This window comes from Amblyomma mixtum, chromosome 7 (genome assembly GCF_055824585.1).
Source record: "Amblyomma mixtum isolate Tamu chromosome 7, ASM5582458v1, whole genome shotgun sequence".
Classification (NCBI taxonomy): domain Eukaryota; kingdom Metazoa; phylum Arthropoda; class Arachnida; order Ixodida; family Ixodidae; genus Amblyomma; species Amblyomma mixtum.
The window spans coordinates 7,415,547-7,431,532 of NC_143018.1; the positions used below are offsets into that span (position 1 = coordinate 7,415,547).

General features: G+C 43.8%; 1 protein-coding gene across 1 annotated transcript; it reads left to right on the top strand.

The window, feature by feature from the left end:
• Window positions 1–868: 868 nt before the first annotated feature.
• Window positions 869–12,490, top strand: LOC149334874 (mitochondrial ribonuclease P protein 1 homolog). Its single transcript, XM_089551510.1, has 5 exons — window positions 869–1,806; window positions 4,662–5,004; window positions 8,384–8,483; window positions 10,140–10,322; window positions 12,439–12,490. Exons 1-5 carry the CDS (start codon window positions 1,171–1,173, stop codon window positions 12,464–12,466), a joined length of 1,290 nt encoding a protein of 429 aa, XP_089407636.1. The 5' UTR covers window positions 869–1,170; the 3' UTR covers window positions 12,467–12,490.
• Window positions 12,491–15,986: the final 3,496 nt, after the last annotated feature.

Sequence of the window (15,986 nt, forward strand, 5' to 3'; positions counted from 1 at the left end):
TTCTACTACTTTAACTATCTTATCCATATTGCTAATGACATTCCTCTTTGTCTCTCAGCGCATACATCTGGTTTTTACTGTGCCTAGTTTTCTCTTTGCTGCTTTTAGGCTACCTCTTTAAAGCATGCTCTATTTTCTCCATGTTAAGTCGGCTGCGCTTATTTATTGACTTCGACACCTCTACTAGTCTATCTAGTGGAGTCTAGTGAAGTCTGTGGAGTTGGAGAATACTATGATTTTACTTTGGACATTGTGGATTCGACATCTTCATAGAAGTTTTCAACGATCTGGTCATCATGGCTTGATGTAGGCACGTAGGCCTGCACCACCTTCAGCTTGTACCTCTCATTAAGCCTAATTACGATAGCTGCCACCCTCTCGTTACTAGACATAAAACTCCTCTATGTTGCCAGCTATATCCTGATTGATGAGAAATCCAACACCTAGTTCTCGTCAGGTCGCTGGCTAGTGGGATTTTGGATTTTTCAGGCCTGGGGTGGGGGGAGTCGACGTGATTTCTGACTCACCTTTTTGATTGCATGTCTAAAAATAACGGCCAAACTAGAAACATCGTCTTGCCGAAATTATTTGCTGAACAATGTCTATCTACACATTACAGCATCCCGCGCATGCACTGCGGTTTCTAAATATCGTGCGCACAAAAAAGCAATGCATGACAAAAATGCAACGAAACCGAAACTGAAAATAAACTTATAGTACAAAAATGCTTAATAGGATGTATTTATTCTTTAAATTATTGTAATTTCACGTTGATAAATAATAAAAACTAAAACTAATATTACAGTTAAAGCTAAAACATGGCTAAAACAGATGCACACAATCCATTTCAGTCCAAGCCGGAGCCAAAACCAACAAAACATGGTTACCATGTGCGCGTACCAGCGACAACTCGATAGTAGTGATCGCGTTTAGTTTCTGAAGGTTTTCTCCTCGTATGGTCAATATAACACCTTGTGTATCGTCCTATGACAGTCGGTAGAGGTAATTTAACACACTGGTCATGTTATATGTGGCAGAACATTTTTTTAGCTTTTGGGAGTCTTTTCAGTTGTAGAACTGAACAGCTGAGCTTGTGCAATCGAAAGCTTGCATATAATTAATTACTCTGAGGAGGAGCGAAGCATATTTGACACGTAAGAACTGGGCAGCATGGCTAAGCTCCTTCCGAGGTTTTGCGTGCCCTTGATCCGGTGTGCATCCACGCTACCTGCCGTGGCCGTGAGCGGTGGACAACGTTTGCTAAGCTTCTCTAGGCCAGAATGCAAAGTCAAGGGTCAGGCACCGGCCTTCCTCCGCCAGTTCTCCCGCGTAGCTGACGTTCCCAATCCAGTCGACGTCGGCAATGAGAAAGACGCAGACGCCGCCGAATGTTCTCCTGCTGTGCACACCACCGAGATGACCGTGGATGACTTCAAGGAACTCGTAACGAGCGAAGAGGTGCGGCGCCAAATCCACCTGATCCTGCTCGAGTACGTCAGTTGTCGCGACACGGTGGGGCGCGTACCTTCTGTTTTGAATGTTAAGGACATGGCCGAGCTGCTCGCTATTACCTCGCCTGGGCGGCGCGCGAAGTATTTCGGCTACCTCTTCAAGACCGAGATGGCCATTCTCGCCACTAAGCGACGAAAAGAACAGCGCCGGCTAGAGCGGCTTGCGGCCAAGGAAGAGATGCGGAAGAAGGCCATCGAGGACGGCTCCATTAACCACATCCAATATGGCATTGCGAACACCATTTTTCTTTTCATCCGGGACCAGGCGATGCACAACTATTATAACTACAGACAGGTACGCAGTAACGTCATGTGCTCGGCTTCTGTCGATCTGCTGGACGCTGCGCTGTGAAGAATGTTACTCTGTACCATCAGCGTCAATTGAAACGTGAACACTAGTACAAAAAAATAGTAGCTACTGCAGAACAAATGCTGGTTTGGTTCATTACCACTTCCACTCGACGGTCCTCTCGCCGTCGAATTTAAAATCAAATGCACTACTGATCTCCTTTAGCGCACATCTTCTCTTTTTGCTGTTCCCATTTTTGTCTTGTTTGCATTTCATTTGAGGCTGACTGTAAGCTGCGGTTGTCAGACCTAGTACACGTTTTCGCATTACTGAAACCAGATATTCGATATCTCCTACGCTCTGGTGCAAGTAAAATTCATCATTGCTTAACCATTTTTTGTTATTGAACATAGGGGGAGTGAGAAAGGTTATCTTCGACAAGCTCTAATTTACATGACATGTGAATATAACTGCAAAATTCGGCTTTTCTTGCCGTTGTCAGCTCTACTAGTTCTGGCGTGAAGCATGTTAAGTGGATTCATCAACTAATGTGATAATTTCTCTAGGCAGTAAGTTATCCTTGAAGCCAGTAAATCATTACTGCTGCCAGCTGTGCGGTTGCCCTTTGGGTGTTGGACCTGCTAACCTGTTTGGAGAGCTCTTTAGCTCCAAAATCTAAATGCACATTGTGTTAAGTTGTGAATGCGGAGTAAAGGTGAAGTGTGTACCCAATGCGATTTGGTTTGTCTTACATTGGTGAATGTAAATGCAGTGACTAAAGAAAGTATCTGATCTAAAACCTGGTTGGCATTGTGGACACACTGAAAATACATGTTTGGGATATTGTTCAGTGTAATGGTGTGTGTAATTAATACTGCATGAGATGTTCGCAGAATTGTTTTCAATTTGCCATTCGTGCCGCTCGTCTAATTTTGTGTGTGAAAAAAATTGAAGTATGGTCAGATACAACTAAAAAATGCAGCAGCTTTGCCCCATCAGAGGACTCCCGTCCCAGCCAAGGGCGTCGGCTGATTCTCATGACCCTGCTTGCGTAACAATGCAGCAGCGCCACAATGGAGAGGGGTGCTATCCCTGACCATAGAGGGAAAGGGTTATCACCTTTCATCTACCACTGCCTGATTTGTCTGGTACACCAGCGGGGTCATGAGAATCGGCCGACGCCATTTTGCTGGAAGGGGGTCCTTTGAAGGGGGCAGCCACTGCGTGGGAAAGTTGTATCCTACTATAAGCTACGGCTGAGTTAAAGTTGATAGTTGAACAAATTGGTGGACGTCCACGGTTAACAACGCCGCTTGTCCCATCTCTTTTCATTTGTGTTGCGTCTGCCCGTCTTGCACTGTTGTTAACCATGGGCTTAGTTAAAGGGGCTCTGCAACACCTTCTGACGAGAGCATAGAGTTTCTTACTATTACCTAGAGGGAAAGCTGGCAGCCCGTCTATGGGAGTTTGCATGGTGACCCCTCGAGACCACTTCAGCCACCATGGGCGCTCAAAGCATCATGGGGCGGTCAGCTACCGACTGCAGAACTACAACTTTTGGCCAAAAAATAATAGAAAAATAAAGCTGTTTGATAACTACAAACGTCCTAACATTCAATACCTTGTCTAATGATTGCAACAAACGAGCAGAAAAGCATTTAAGTGCAAAGTTTACCCAAAATAAGAGATGACTCGCTCTCCTATTGGCCAAGTAATGAACACTACAAAAACTAATATTTCGTGCTTAACAGGCTCACTTTTAAAAGTAAATATGTTTTAAAAAAAATGTTGTTGCTTAAACATTATAAGAGGTTTTTAATAGCATTTCAGAAAAGTGAAACCTTTTACTGTCGTCGTGTGTCGTTGCGTTTTCACTACTATTGGTTTTGCACACTGCGTTCGCGCGAAAGTCGTCTGCGCATACACGGACAGCGTTTCCGGAATGAAACGTCTTAGTAGTGCCACTCCGTGTTCCCGAAAAACTACGACTGTGCCGCAACAAGTAGCTCACCGCCCCATGATGCTTTGGGCGTCCATGGTGGCTGAAGTGCAGCGCCGCCAGCTTTCCCTCTAGGTAATAGTAAGAAACTCTATGGACGAGAGTACATCAACTCGCTCAGTCACTGCACTATGTTGTCATGAACACCTGAGCCAAGTAATACACTTCTGCACGCAGCAGAGAACCCACAATCACGCGTGAAAGTTGATGAGCCTTTCCGGCAACATTTTCATGCTCGCACCCTCCTCCGTCGCTCGCACCTCCGCATACATGTTGAGAGATGGTTGTTGGTTAGATTCTTTCATAATGAAAATGGAGACAATGGAGACAAACAAAACGGAGACACAGAATGAACGCAACAGGATGGACGCCTTTCCTGAGCACAGGAAGGAGAGCAGAAGGTGCGAAGTCACTGAAATTCAAATTTTAATCTATAAATAACTCAGCTTCTACAAAGCGCATTAAAAGAATTCTTCCTGCACAATATTCGTGAAGCGGCATGCTTTAACATCCGAGGCATACCGCAACTTATTGGAGCCCCTTTCAGAGCCCCTTTAAAATATTCGGTAAGAGCCATAATATCTGTTCCCCTCTGCACGATTGCATTCTTTATTTTCTCCCGTTTTCTTTCTTCTTCTTCCTCCTCTTTTTTCTTTGTCTTTCTCTTGGCTTGGCGCTGATCCCCTCGGGTTGTGGCAAGTAAAGTCAAGCCACATGCAACTACAAAGGGCTTCAGTTACGCGATGATCCAGGGTGGGCTTCCATTAATGGTTCACATTGTAAGAGTGTCTCGGTCACTATGAGGTGGTGCAGTTCTCTAACTCGGTGGTGACATTGAAGGCATTTCTGTCTCACTTTACAGGCCTGGGCTGCCATGTTTGGACAAACTCTGGTGTTTGACTTGGACTATGAGCATGAGATGTCAAAGCGCGAGCTGAAAAATGCTGCCGACCAGCTCCAAGAAGTGTATGCGGCAAACAGGATAGACCCAGACCCATTCAATCTGGTCTTCTGCAACGTGAAAGAAGGTAGCCAGTACAAGCAGCACCTGCACAACGCCTTACCGCATTTGGGCAAGCCAGGCTGCCTTATCACTGCCACCGAGAAAAGCTACCTCGATTTGTACCCGAAGGAAAGGCTGGTGTACCTGACTCCGGATGCCAGACAGCCTCTCCGTTATAGTGATGACGCCATCTACATTGTAGGTAAGATGATGCCCCATTTCGTGAGCAGCTTTGTGTCGTACACGGCTAACAGCAACTTTTGTATAGACTTATTTTTTTATTTCAAGTACCCTCATTGCTTGGAGAGTATTATTGAAAGCAGCGATACAGAACATGAAAAAATGATAGGGGTGTGCGAATATTCGAAATTTTCGAATATAATTCGAATATTATATTTTTACTATTCGTATTCGATTCGAAATCCAAGTATTCGTATTGTTTCGAATATTCAACCCGACGCGAATATTCGTACCCAGCCGAATATTCTATTGCGAGCACCGGCATTCATATCGGTCCGCAAGTCCTATTGACAGAGACATAACAATATGGCGGCGCCCAGAGCAAATATGAAGTAAAGATTTAACTCTGCGAAAGGGTTAGGACACAAGGGAGACACATTCACGACACTTGGAAGCGCGCTTCTAAGTGTTGAAGCTGCGCTTCTAAGTGTCGTGAATGTGTCTCCCTTGTGTCCTAACCTTTTCGCGCAGTTAAATCTTTATTTCAGAAATGAACCAACTAGCCCGGCAAATCCTTTTGCCCAGAGCCAATTGAGAGGGCATTTTTGTGGCTGGAGAAGTTGCTTCAGCTAGAAGGGAACTAACTACTTCTGCCTGACCATGTGGAGCAGCCGGTTTTCCTTCACGGCAACCTTTTATGTTCCACTCCTCTAAGAATAATGTTCGAGACTTTGATACTTTTTGTGCAGCCACACACATCTTTTGTGTTTATTTCATCACTCATAGTTGAACTGTGATGTTCTTGGATGTTCAAATAATGTTTTATAGTGGTTAAATACGTCTGTCCTTGATTATTCGATATTCGATTCGATATTCGGAACCAAGTATTCGTATTCGATTCGTATTCGAAAAATTTGATATTCGCACACCCCTAAAAAATGATTAAGCTAACAATGGAATATTAATTAAACAAGTAATCAGTGTATCTAATATGTGCACAAATATTCATGTGCAACAAAGGAAAAAGTAAGAAATCATAATACACGAAAGACTACATGCGATGGCAGAGCTGAATTTAGAAATTTAAGCAGGAGATATTATGGGAGAATGAAGGACACAGCAGATAAGATGTCAATATGTCAATATATGATAAAGGGACAGTGAAGATAAATTTAAGTTAGCCTATATCGATATTGTACCGTGTTCTAGTCGGGAAGAGACTTCTTTCACCTAAAATGGAGCTATTGCAAGCTAGAAAAAAAAAAAAAAATGAAAAACTGGTGTCGCCATCACCAGCTGATTTTGCATGCAAACTGCTTGCATTGACAGTGATTTTTAGCCGTGTACCCCAGAGGCTATGTTACCTCACCATTAGCCAGTTTGGATAGACTCATGAGAAGAGTTTTAAATCAAATTTTCTCGGGGATAAGTGTGTCTTTCACTGCCAGACAAACGTCAACATAGCCAGAATGAGCGAGAGAATGATTTTTAATTGGGAATAATAATTGGATGGAGTTGTCCTCTCTGCCCTTTTAGAAAAAAAAAAAAAGAGATATTTCCACCTAATGTGTGAAATGTAACGAAAGAGTAGCAGCACTCTTTTAAATAAACACAAAAATAAATGAAACAAGTGATAGCATCTCTGATTGACTGTTCCTGTCTCTGAATGTTCGTGACAAGAAGAACTTGGAAAGAGAAATGTTGACCTTGAGACACATGGCTGACATCAACGTTTAGCTTGTAGTGTGCCGCTAGGTATGCCTGAAAAAACCTGATTTGCTTGGATGCTAGCCTGTTGCAAAGAACAGAGGGAGTTCTCCTGCAGAAAAAAAAAGTAATTCAGCTGGTTATCAGTAATTTTGATTTTGCGAAAGACAGTCTGCAGCAAGAGATGTTTGGCGTTATATATACTTACGAGCATCCCTCCACATAATTCTTTCTTGATTTCTGAGGCTGCATTGTAATCACTTCACTTTACTCACAAACCATTGGGGTCATGATTGGCAGTGTTGCTATAGTTATAGGTTCATATCTTTATTTGTTCATTAATTTATTGTGAAGGCCATGATGATGTGTTGTCGACATCAAATGAAATGCAAACAAGGCAACTGTAACACGAAAACAAGAATACAAAAATAATAGCTGCTAGAGAGAAAATACACGTAGGGTCCATCAACACTTATGCAGCAGTCTTCATGCCATAGAATCGAAAATCAAGTATACTGACATTCACTCTCCATGAACTAAAGTCTTATCCTTTTGTTGTTTTAGTTGCAACTGTCTTGCTTGCATTTCATTTGACGTTGAGAGTACATCACAAGGGGGATAACAAGGATAACAAAAGTATCAGTATATAGTGCAGTCTGCTTCATTGCTCATTGTTATATTAGTGCTTAACTTGGTGGTTTGAGATGCTGCTTGCTGCAGCATTTGAAAGCTGCCTGTGTTTTCTGGGAAGTTTGCTGTTTTACACTGCAACAGCTTTTCTGGGCAGTGAAGGGAGGGCTACAGGGGCGAAACGGTCATAACTGCATCATTCCACCGAATAGTTCAGCCACGCGGTAGTGCAGCTGGTTGGCGTGTGCACTGCTGTCTCTGTAGTACCTTCACACCGTCTCCAGGGCAACTGGTGCCATCTGTGGGAGCTTCTTGTTACGAAACCTCCCTAGAAAAATCGTTGTAATGAAGAAAACTTTTTTCTTGACTGTAAACATTGAATGTTGGCAGCTGTGTTAGAAATATGCCTGCCTTTGAAGAGAAAATGCTGTCTTTTAGGAGAAATCTAAAAACTGCAAACGGGAACTATATTCCACTGTGTAGGAAGAGAGAATGTGGTTCGACTCCATAGCTTTCACTCCACTGCCAGAGAAAGTTGTCGGGATGCATAGAGCAGAAGCAGGAGTAAGGATTGCAGTCTAGTGATGTCGTCATCAGCCAAATTGTGTCCGTTCCAGAGCAAAGGCTTCTTTCTCCCAGTGTTCCCCCTATCACAGTAGCCTTCTTAATCTCATGCCTCCATTTGACTCTCGGACGTAGTGACATTGTGCCACGTTGAAAATGACTACTGTTTATGTTCTGGTTTCTCACATTACACACAGAGCACTGTGGGCCACCAGCATGCTTGGTGCACAAGCCTGCAATGGCGGGATTAGCAACTGTGCTGCGGCTAGCCACAGCAAGGACCATTACATTCTCTTTCCCACATCGCGTTCCTAATATGAACTTATGCTGATGTGCAGTTGTATACACTGTATCATGCAGTACCGTTTCAGTTGGTGGCCAGGTGTACAACTTTTCACCATCACCGGGCAGCCACTGCTCTGTGAAGCTAGCTCAGACCACATTTGTGGGTCCTGCTGCGTGTTACAAATGTGACTGTAACATCTTCCATCTTGTTTCAGGTGCTTTGGTTGACCTTGGAAGCCAGAGACCACTGTCCATGGCCAAGGCGAAAAGAGAGGGGATCAGTTTTGCAAGGCTTCCCTTGGATGAGTACTTGCAGTAAGTTCGCTTGTTCTGGCATTGCTGCTGTCCCACTTGGGAGAGGCCTTTGCCCTGCAGTGGGTGTAGTCAGGCTGATGATGATGATGATGATGACTTGCATCAGCCTGGGCCCCTGTTCTGGAAGTGTTCACTAAGTAGACGTGTCAGCTTTGGTAGGCATGGATTTTCTCGAGCCCCAAATGTGGAAGTGACCGTCATGTGACGGTGACTTGCCTTTTCTTTCCTGATATGTCATCTCGGCTGAAATGGCACTTCGCATTGCATCAGCAACTTTAGTCCAGCTGTGAATATCGCTGAACTCATGCTGTTTGCTGTTAAAGGTGCACTGAAGAGAAATCTGAACTCGTGTTTTTACCGCTGGAACTTGATGTAAATGTTCCGAGCTTTCTGGGAAACTTTGAATTACTGCCCTGTGCGGCCGATTTCCCTAATTTAAATTGGATTAACGTAGGGCTCCCACCTTTTCTTTTTTTTAATTCTCCGCAAATGGTGGGAGGAGTCGACCAACCTTTCACCCAGTCCTGTGGCGGCTTGCCGTTCTGCTATGGACAGAGTGATACGTAGTGATCGGTGAAAGCAAAGAGTCCACGCTTATTTTTATTTCCGTGGGCCTAATTTGCAGCTATGTAGTCTCTGGCTAGACCTATTTATTCACGGAAACCGAAAAGAACCAAAATAAAGCGAAAGCAACGTCACCACGTGGCTGCCTGAAAGGCACTCCATGCGTTGGTCGAGTCTCCCCCACCTTATGCGGGGAATTAAAAAAAAAGAAAAAGGCAGGAGCCAGACGTCAATTCGATTTAATTAGGGAAATCTGCCGCACAGGGCAATAAATCGGAGTTTCTAAGAATGCTGGGAACGTGTAGATCGAGTTCCCGCGGCAAAAAGACGAGTTCAGATTCCTCTTCAGTGCACCTTTAATACTCACGATTTATATTAAAGCATTCAAAACGAGGAGCAGAGGGCTGAGACCAAGATGGCGGCAGTATTTGCTGTTTTTTAAAGCAACAGAACACACACAGTTTTAGGCATGGCCATTTGAACATGCCCACTTCAGGGACACCTCCTGAGTATAGACTGTGGCTGTATGCATGCTAAGGAGGTAGGGAGGCTGTTTACTGTAATGTGCTGCTGAAACACTTAACATTACACTTTGCTCTCAGTTCTGTGTTGAATATTTATGCTCAGTGTTCAGTAGGATGAGCCTTGTGAGTTACTGGGACCAAAGGCTGTGTACTTGCTGGGGGTTCAGAAGCAATTGAATTTGAAACAGTTTCAGATTAGCCATGTTCCATGGATTGCAGGCTCAATGTGTACAAGAGGGCATTTGGTATCAACTATGAAATGAATGTTTATTGAGGCTATACTTTGTTGTATACCAAGACTAACTGGGAAAATTTTATTTTTGTCCCACAATTGCCTCTTGACTGTGTTCACAAAACAGCACTAGTGACAAAAGATGAAGGCACAGGGGGCCACACACGCACACACCACTGTTTTGTAACCATAGTCAACCTACTAGCCTGCATTTCGACCCTAGCATGCCTCTTGAAGTCTGCGTGTGATCATCTTTTGCACCCATGCCTGTTGTAGCAGGTTGCGTAAACAGTGCTTTGTGAATACCTTTTTGCATGTTGCTTTTGCTACCACTAGATGGGGCCAGTCATCTTCCAAGACACTCGCCCTAAACCACATCACGCAAATCCTCCTCGACATGAAGGCCACCAAAGATTGGAGCAGGGCTTTTGAGTCGATTCCACGACGAAAGCTCAAGACTCCACGAGAACTTGAAGCTGAGGCACAGTACCAGTCCTCCAAAGAAGTGCAGAGGAAAAGGTGAATTTTTTAAAAAATTTTTTTCTATCCGGACAGGATGACGACCACTGATGAATCGTAGCAAAGCAGTAGTTAAGGGGCTATGCAATAAATTAATTGAGATTACGTAAAGATAGACAATCCATCACTCGTCACCCCAGCTCAAGAATTTTTGAGCTAGCATCAATAACAACGAAGTTATAGACGATTAAAAATCATGCTCCTCCTCTCCCCCTCAACTCGTACGCGCGGGGCACCATAAAAAAAATAAAGAAAACTGCTCCAGGACTGGGCACCGCCCATGAATACGTCATTCGCTGACGTTCGGTTTACGACTTCCGGTTGTCGCACTCCCGTGGAGCAGCGTGCATCGGCAGCGTCTCTCCGGTCTCTGCGCTTTCTTGGCTACCGAACTCGCGACAGAAAGAGGCGGCAGAGGTAAATTGAAAACATATGCGTGAAGGCAATGCCTAGCTGGCTCGCGCTTGCCCGAGGGGATCGCGCGGCGGCTCGAGCAGACGATTTTCACCGCTACCGGAAGTGTGCCCATGACGTCGCAGCTGCCGCGGCTCGAGCGAATGACAGCGTGTGGTGGCCTGCCGACGTCATGGGACTAGTGACGTCTGTTTTTCCGATTTTGGTTTCAAAATGGCTCCCTATGAAGACACCAAACGGCCCGCGAATTTAAAAAAAACACGATTTTTAAAAATTCATAATAAATTGCCTGCTCAGTTCCGAAAACTCATACTTGGTGTCAATGCTTCTCAGCATCACTTCTAACATTTACAAGCGGCTTTTAATTATTTTCATGGTCCCTTTAAAAGGATACTGAGGACAACCCCATCCAATGCTTGTCTTTAATAAAAATTGATGCTGAGACTGCATTTATTATTGACAACAAAGCGCACAGAAAATGACGAAGACTGAGAAAAGACACAGACAAGAGCTTGTATGTGTCTTTCTCGTCTTCGTCCTGGTGGTCTTCTGCGCACTTTGTTGTCAAGAATGGATTACCAACTAGCCCAAACCCACACTTTATTAAGATGCATTTATTGCTGGCAAAGTTTCCTAGAAAAGTTTTTCTGCCACTGCCAAGTGTCTTCATGTGCTGCAGTTTGCTTGCGAAGTCGGCTGTGAATGGAAGCATCTGTGTTTCATTTTGTGGCCTTTTCCGGCTTGTAAGAGCTCTATTTTCAATGAAAGTAGTGTTTTTGTCTTTAGAATGCGGTAAGCTATTAATACAGGTGAAAATCAGTGTGTTCTCAGTGTACATTTAAGGCACTGATGCCGATGAACTTGTGTCTCATTTAGTTCCTGGTTGATGTAAGCTTATTCCGTAATTACTTACAAAAAACGGCTGTGAAAATATCAGTGCTGTTAAAAGCCCTCTCGCATGCTTGATGGTACATGTGGCATGCTTATTACCAATGTACCATTTTAAAGATATTGTAATTTATGCATCAGCAACAAGAATTTATTTTCTTTTTGGGCTTACCTGCTGACAGAATTTTTAGAGTGTTTATTATAGCAACTTGCGTATCAGATTTTTTTACATGGCTGAGAATAATTTTCGCAGAACATTTGGAAATGTCCAGGAAGATTTTAATAATTTTAACATGTTCACCAGATGACAGGTTTCATCATAATGTTGCTATGATGAATGTCCATCATAGCACTTTGTGTACGAAATTTTTTCACATGGCTGAGAAAATTTTTTGTCGAACATTTGGAAATGTCTTAGAATATTTTATTAATTTTAACATAATATTTATATTCAACAGATGACAGGTCCCTTTTTTTTTACCTTTCTAATACTAAGTGCTCCCTATATGTTACCTTATTACGTACTTGCCGGACTGTTGTGTGCACCTCGTGTGTGTGTTGCGAGCACGCTGTGAGCAGTAGCGCAAGCTCTCTGAACCTGCTTTTCAGCACTTCAGGTAGCAGGTGTTTCTACATCTGCAAGTGCACAATGGCAAACTCTATAGCATCTGCATGGGTACCTTCATCCCACTTATAGCCTTCTATGGGCAGCTAGAATTATTGACTAAATGCAATAATGTAAAAGACTGCCTTATTCCTTAGTTCATCACAGCTGTAGAATATTTAACTAATGCATTTCTTTGTTCCTTTTCAGGGTGTTGAAGAAATTTAAACTTGAATAAATACTTGTATATGTAGAACTGAAAGCCTCAAAATGTCTGATAAAGTTGTGAACTGCTTTTCTGTCGCTGATTCACGACTCTCAAGGATATTACATGTGCTCTGAATACTACGAGTACATAGCGTTGTGCTGTGGCGAGGGAAGTCGGATCAAGAAAAGTTGCATTTCTGAATTGTCAAAACAAAATGAATAAGAGTGAGAGGGAAGCCTCAGTCCTCAAGCCAACAATTCGAATAGGGACTCGATCTTCACCTGGGAATTTCTAGGACAAAATTTTGTCTCAGGTAGGCTCATGCCTGTGTGGATCACGTTTGGCTGATTTTTAGGGATTCACTTTCACATGGATTCAATAGCTCTGAAAACTGCACCGTTCTTTCCGATTACCTACAGACATGCTTACTACAAACGGATTTCTCTCATGCTTATCAGCAAAATTGCTGACTCATTTGGGTCTGGCCAGAGTAGGCATGCAACCCAAGGCCATCTCTCCCATTTCACAAACTGATATCTAAACATTATACGCAATAAAAAGTTACATGTCCTCTTTAGGTGCCAAATAAACCTGCCGAGAGCAAAACTTAAAGTGTAAACATGATCAAAGGATCTTTTGGAAATTACAAAAAAATTGGCAGCTTTTTCACATTTCATCACATTTTTATTGCATCCATGTTTTTGGGTACTGTGCTTTTTATTGGAGGATTTGATATTGCTCTGCCTGCATTCAAAAATGTGGATGTCGTGCCTGGTATACATTTAGACTTGCTGCATGTTACGGAGTTAGCTGCTGAGCACAAGGACGTCGGATCGAATTCTGGCCACTGTAGCCATGTCTTGACAAAGACATGACACCTGCGTGCTGTGCAATGTCATCATCATCATCATCAGCCTGACTACGCCCACTGCAGGGCAAAGGTCTCTCCCATGTCTCTCCAATTAACCCTGTCCTTCGCCAGTCGCAGCCGCCGTATTCCCGAAAATGTCTTAATCTCATCCGCCCACCTAGCTTTTTGCTGCCTCCTGCTACACTTGCCTTCTCTTGGAACCCACTTCTTCCTTTTGATTTCAACTAGGATATCATTAACCCACGTTTATGAGTGCATGTTTTTCGGAAATTTTGTTTTTTGCAAAAGCTGATTGTATGGCTCTGTCTGGCAATGTTGATGCCTCTCTGGCAACAAAAGGCGCATTCAATGTCAAGAAAATGGTTTAAAATTTTCCCCCATCTGAGTCGAACCTGCGACACGGAAGCCAAAAAGGAATCTCTGGTCACTGTTTAGAAGTGAATGGCAGTGTAGTCTGCACACGCAAAAACTCCTGATGTCACTGCAGTTTCCTTGCGAAGTCAGCGATGGTGCCTCCTCTATTTCATTTTCTTAGCTGTATTTTTGGTGAAACTAGTGTCTTTGTTATTAGAACATGGTAATCTGTTGATACAGGCACGCTCCAGTTTGCTCTGTGTCACTTTGAAGGACCCCAAGCTGTTGAAATTAATCCAAAGCCCTCTGTTAGCGTCCGTCACACCTGTATGATGGTAAACATGACATACCACACCTTACCATGCACCAGATGGCCTTCAGAAACAAATTCATAATTAAGCACGGCAGCACAAAGCTATAGCAACAGCATAATACGCAAAAACTTTCCCTTCAGCACTGCCATTTTAGAAAAGTGGTAGCTGTTGTCAGGGCCAGTTCTTATCGTCATGCTGAAATGTGCTTTCTGCTGCTGGCAAGCGGCTGGTTTTACACAGGCAGCCATTTGTGATGCTTACCAATTTCGTCAATTCGCACTTTGCTTGCCTCACTAGCGATTATGTTAAAAAAACTTCTTAAAAAAAAAAACTAACACTTAGCCTTATATAATAGGCTGCGTTGCTGCTGCCTTGGCTTACCTGTCTGCCGCTTGCTTTGCATAGGTATCGCATGCTTGACAGAAAATTTGCGGCCAGAAAGAAAGCCGCTTGAGGGAAACTTACATTGTACGGTGTTGGAAGTGTAACTTGTGCCAAGAATATGGTCTTTTCATCCTTTTGTATTTAACACATGCTAGCCTGTACACTGGGAAAAAATTGGCAGTGGCTTAGCTCAGCTAGGCCAGGATATACATAGCGAAAGCACTTTCGTCGACTGACATTTTGGTAGTGACATGCCGCTGTCGTCGTCCAGCAGCTTGGTGGAGTCTCTTTGTGAGACATTCCTCTCGTTCTTCGACGTCTCGGCCGCCCGCTTAGCCTTTCTCGCCTCGTTTTCACGCTGTTGGCCGTCCTTGTACCATGTGACGACTTCTGGATCGGAAGACTCAGTTTCACGCAGCCTAGTGTACTGCTGCTGTGACGAGCACGACCGCTCTCCTCCTTCCATGGTGAGAAGCGAGCGCATCGCTTCCAGCTTATATCCCAGCTGCGCGGCTGCAGCGAAGCGACGGTGCGCGGCGCACACCTGTGGCTCCACTGGTTGCCATGGTAATGGCGCATGCGCAGTAGTGGCCTTTGCCTGGCTCCGCGAAATGCGCTTCTGCTAGCCTAGTGTAGCTTTTGCTACAAAATTGCTCTGTATCCATCCCGCCACTACACGCAGTTTACAGTCTTGCTTCGTTAATACGGACACTTTGGTTCCCGAGCAAAAGTGTCTGTAGAGCGAGTTGTTCGTAATAATGAATCATCAAGAAAAACGAGAAATATTGAGAAAATACTTTATGATTACAGACTCCTCCTGTGTATAGTGGTGGGCAGTGAAATGTAAAGCGGGCAATCTTGAAAGCTCGAGGTGCATTATTCTGCTTGCCATTATCTACAAAACCATATGGTGTGGGTTGCAGCACATTTGAAGCGCTTAGCGGTCTACGCCACACTCAATGGTGCCTTTTGGTGTGATGAAGCATCTCTTACTATGACTGCTAACACTTCAACTCTGTACACACTCGGCTGACAGTATTTGGTTCGCAACGAAGTACACGGGGAGAGTTTTTTTCTAACCACTCATATAATGCAGCAAATGGTGCAGCAATGGCACCTTACCACTATAAAGTATGAAACTGTACACACACACACTCAAAAGGGCCATTAGTACGCCATTAGTACATGCGCAATGCCTTTCGCTGGTGTTCTACACTCAAAATATAAGGGTCTGAACATCTGGTAGAAGCACTCGGAATTTTGTTTTCATCGATGTCCACATCAATGAGACAAAAATACATGGATCCACCACTGAGCCTCAGCGGTTATGACGCTCTGCTGCTGGCCCGAAAGACACGGGTTCGATTCCAGCCGCAGTGGTCTAATTTTGATGGAGGCGAAATTCTGAGGGGGAAATATCCTGATGGCGGAAGATTCAGCAATTTTCTTCATTTTACAAGGCCCGTATCAAGATTGCACTGGAAAAATTTCTATTCAGCCAGATGCCAAGTAATGGAATTTCTGTGCAGACCTAAAATCTCCACACAGGCCCTCAGGATCTGCTGCACTTCTTTTGACTGATTCTTGCCGTAAGAAGTTGAGATGGAAACAAACCGACACATTTTAG

What these genes read in the sequence shown, in the direction of transcription:
- LOC149334874 (XM_089551510.1), top strand. Translation starts at nt 1,171, where the DNA reads ATGGCTAAGCTCCTTCCGAGGTTTTGCGTGCCCTTGATCCGGTGTGCA. An exon ending in TGACGCCATCTACATTGTAG is followed by an intron (nt 5,005 to 8,383) that starts GTAAGATGATGC and finishes ATCTTGTTTCAG; the next exon opens with GTGCTTTGGTTGACCTTGGA. An exon ending in AAAGAAGTGCAGAGGAAAAG is followed by an intron (nt 10,323 to 12,438) that starts GTGAATTTTTTA and finishes GTTCCTTTTCAG; the next exon opens with GGTGTTGAAGAAATTTAAAC.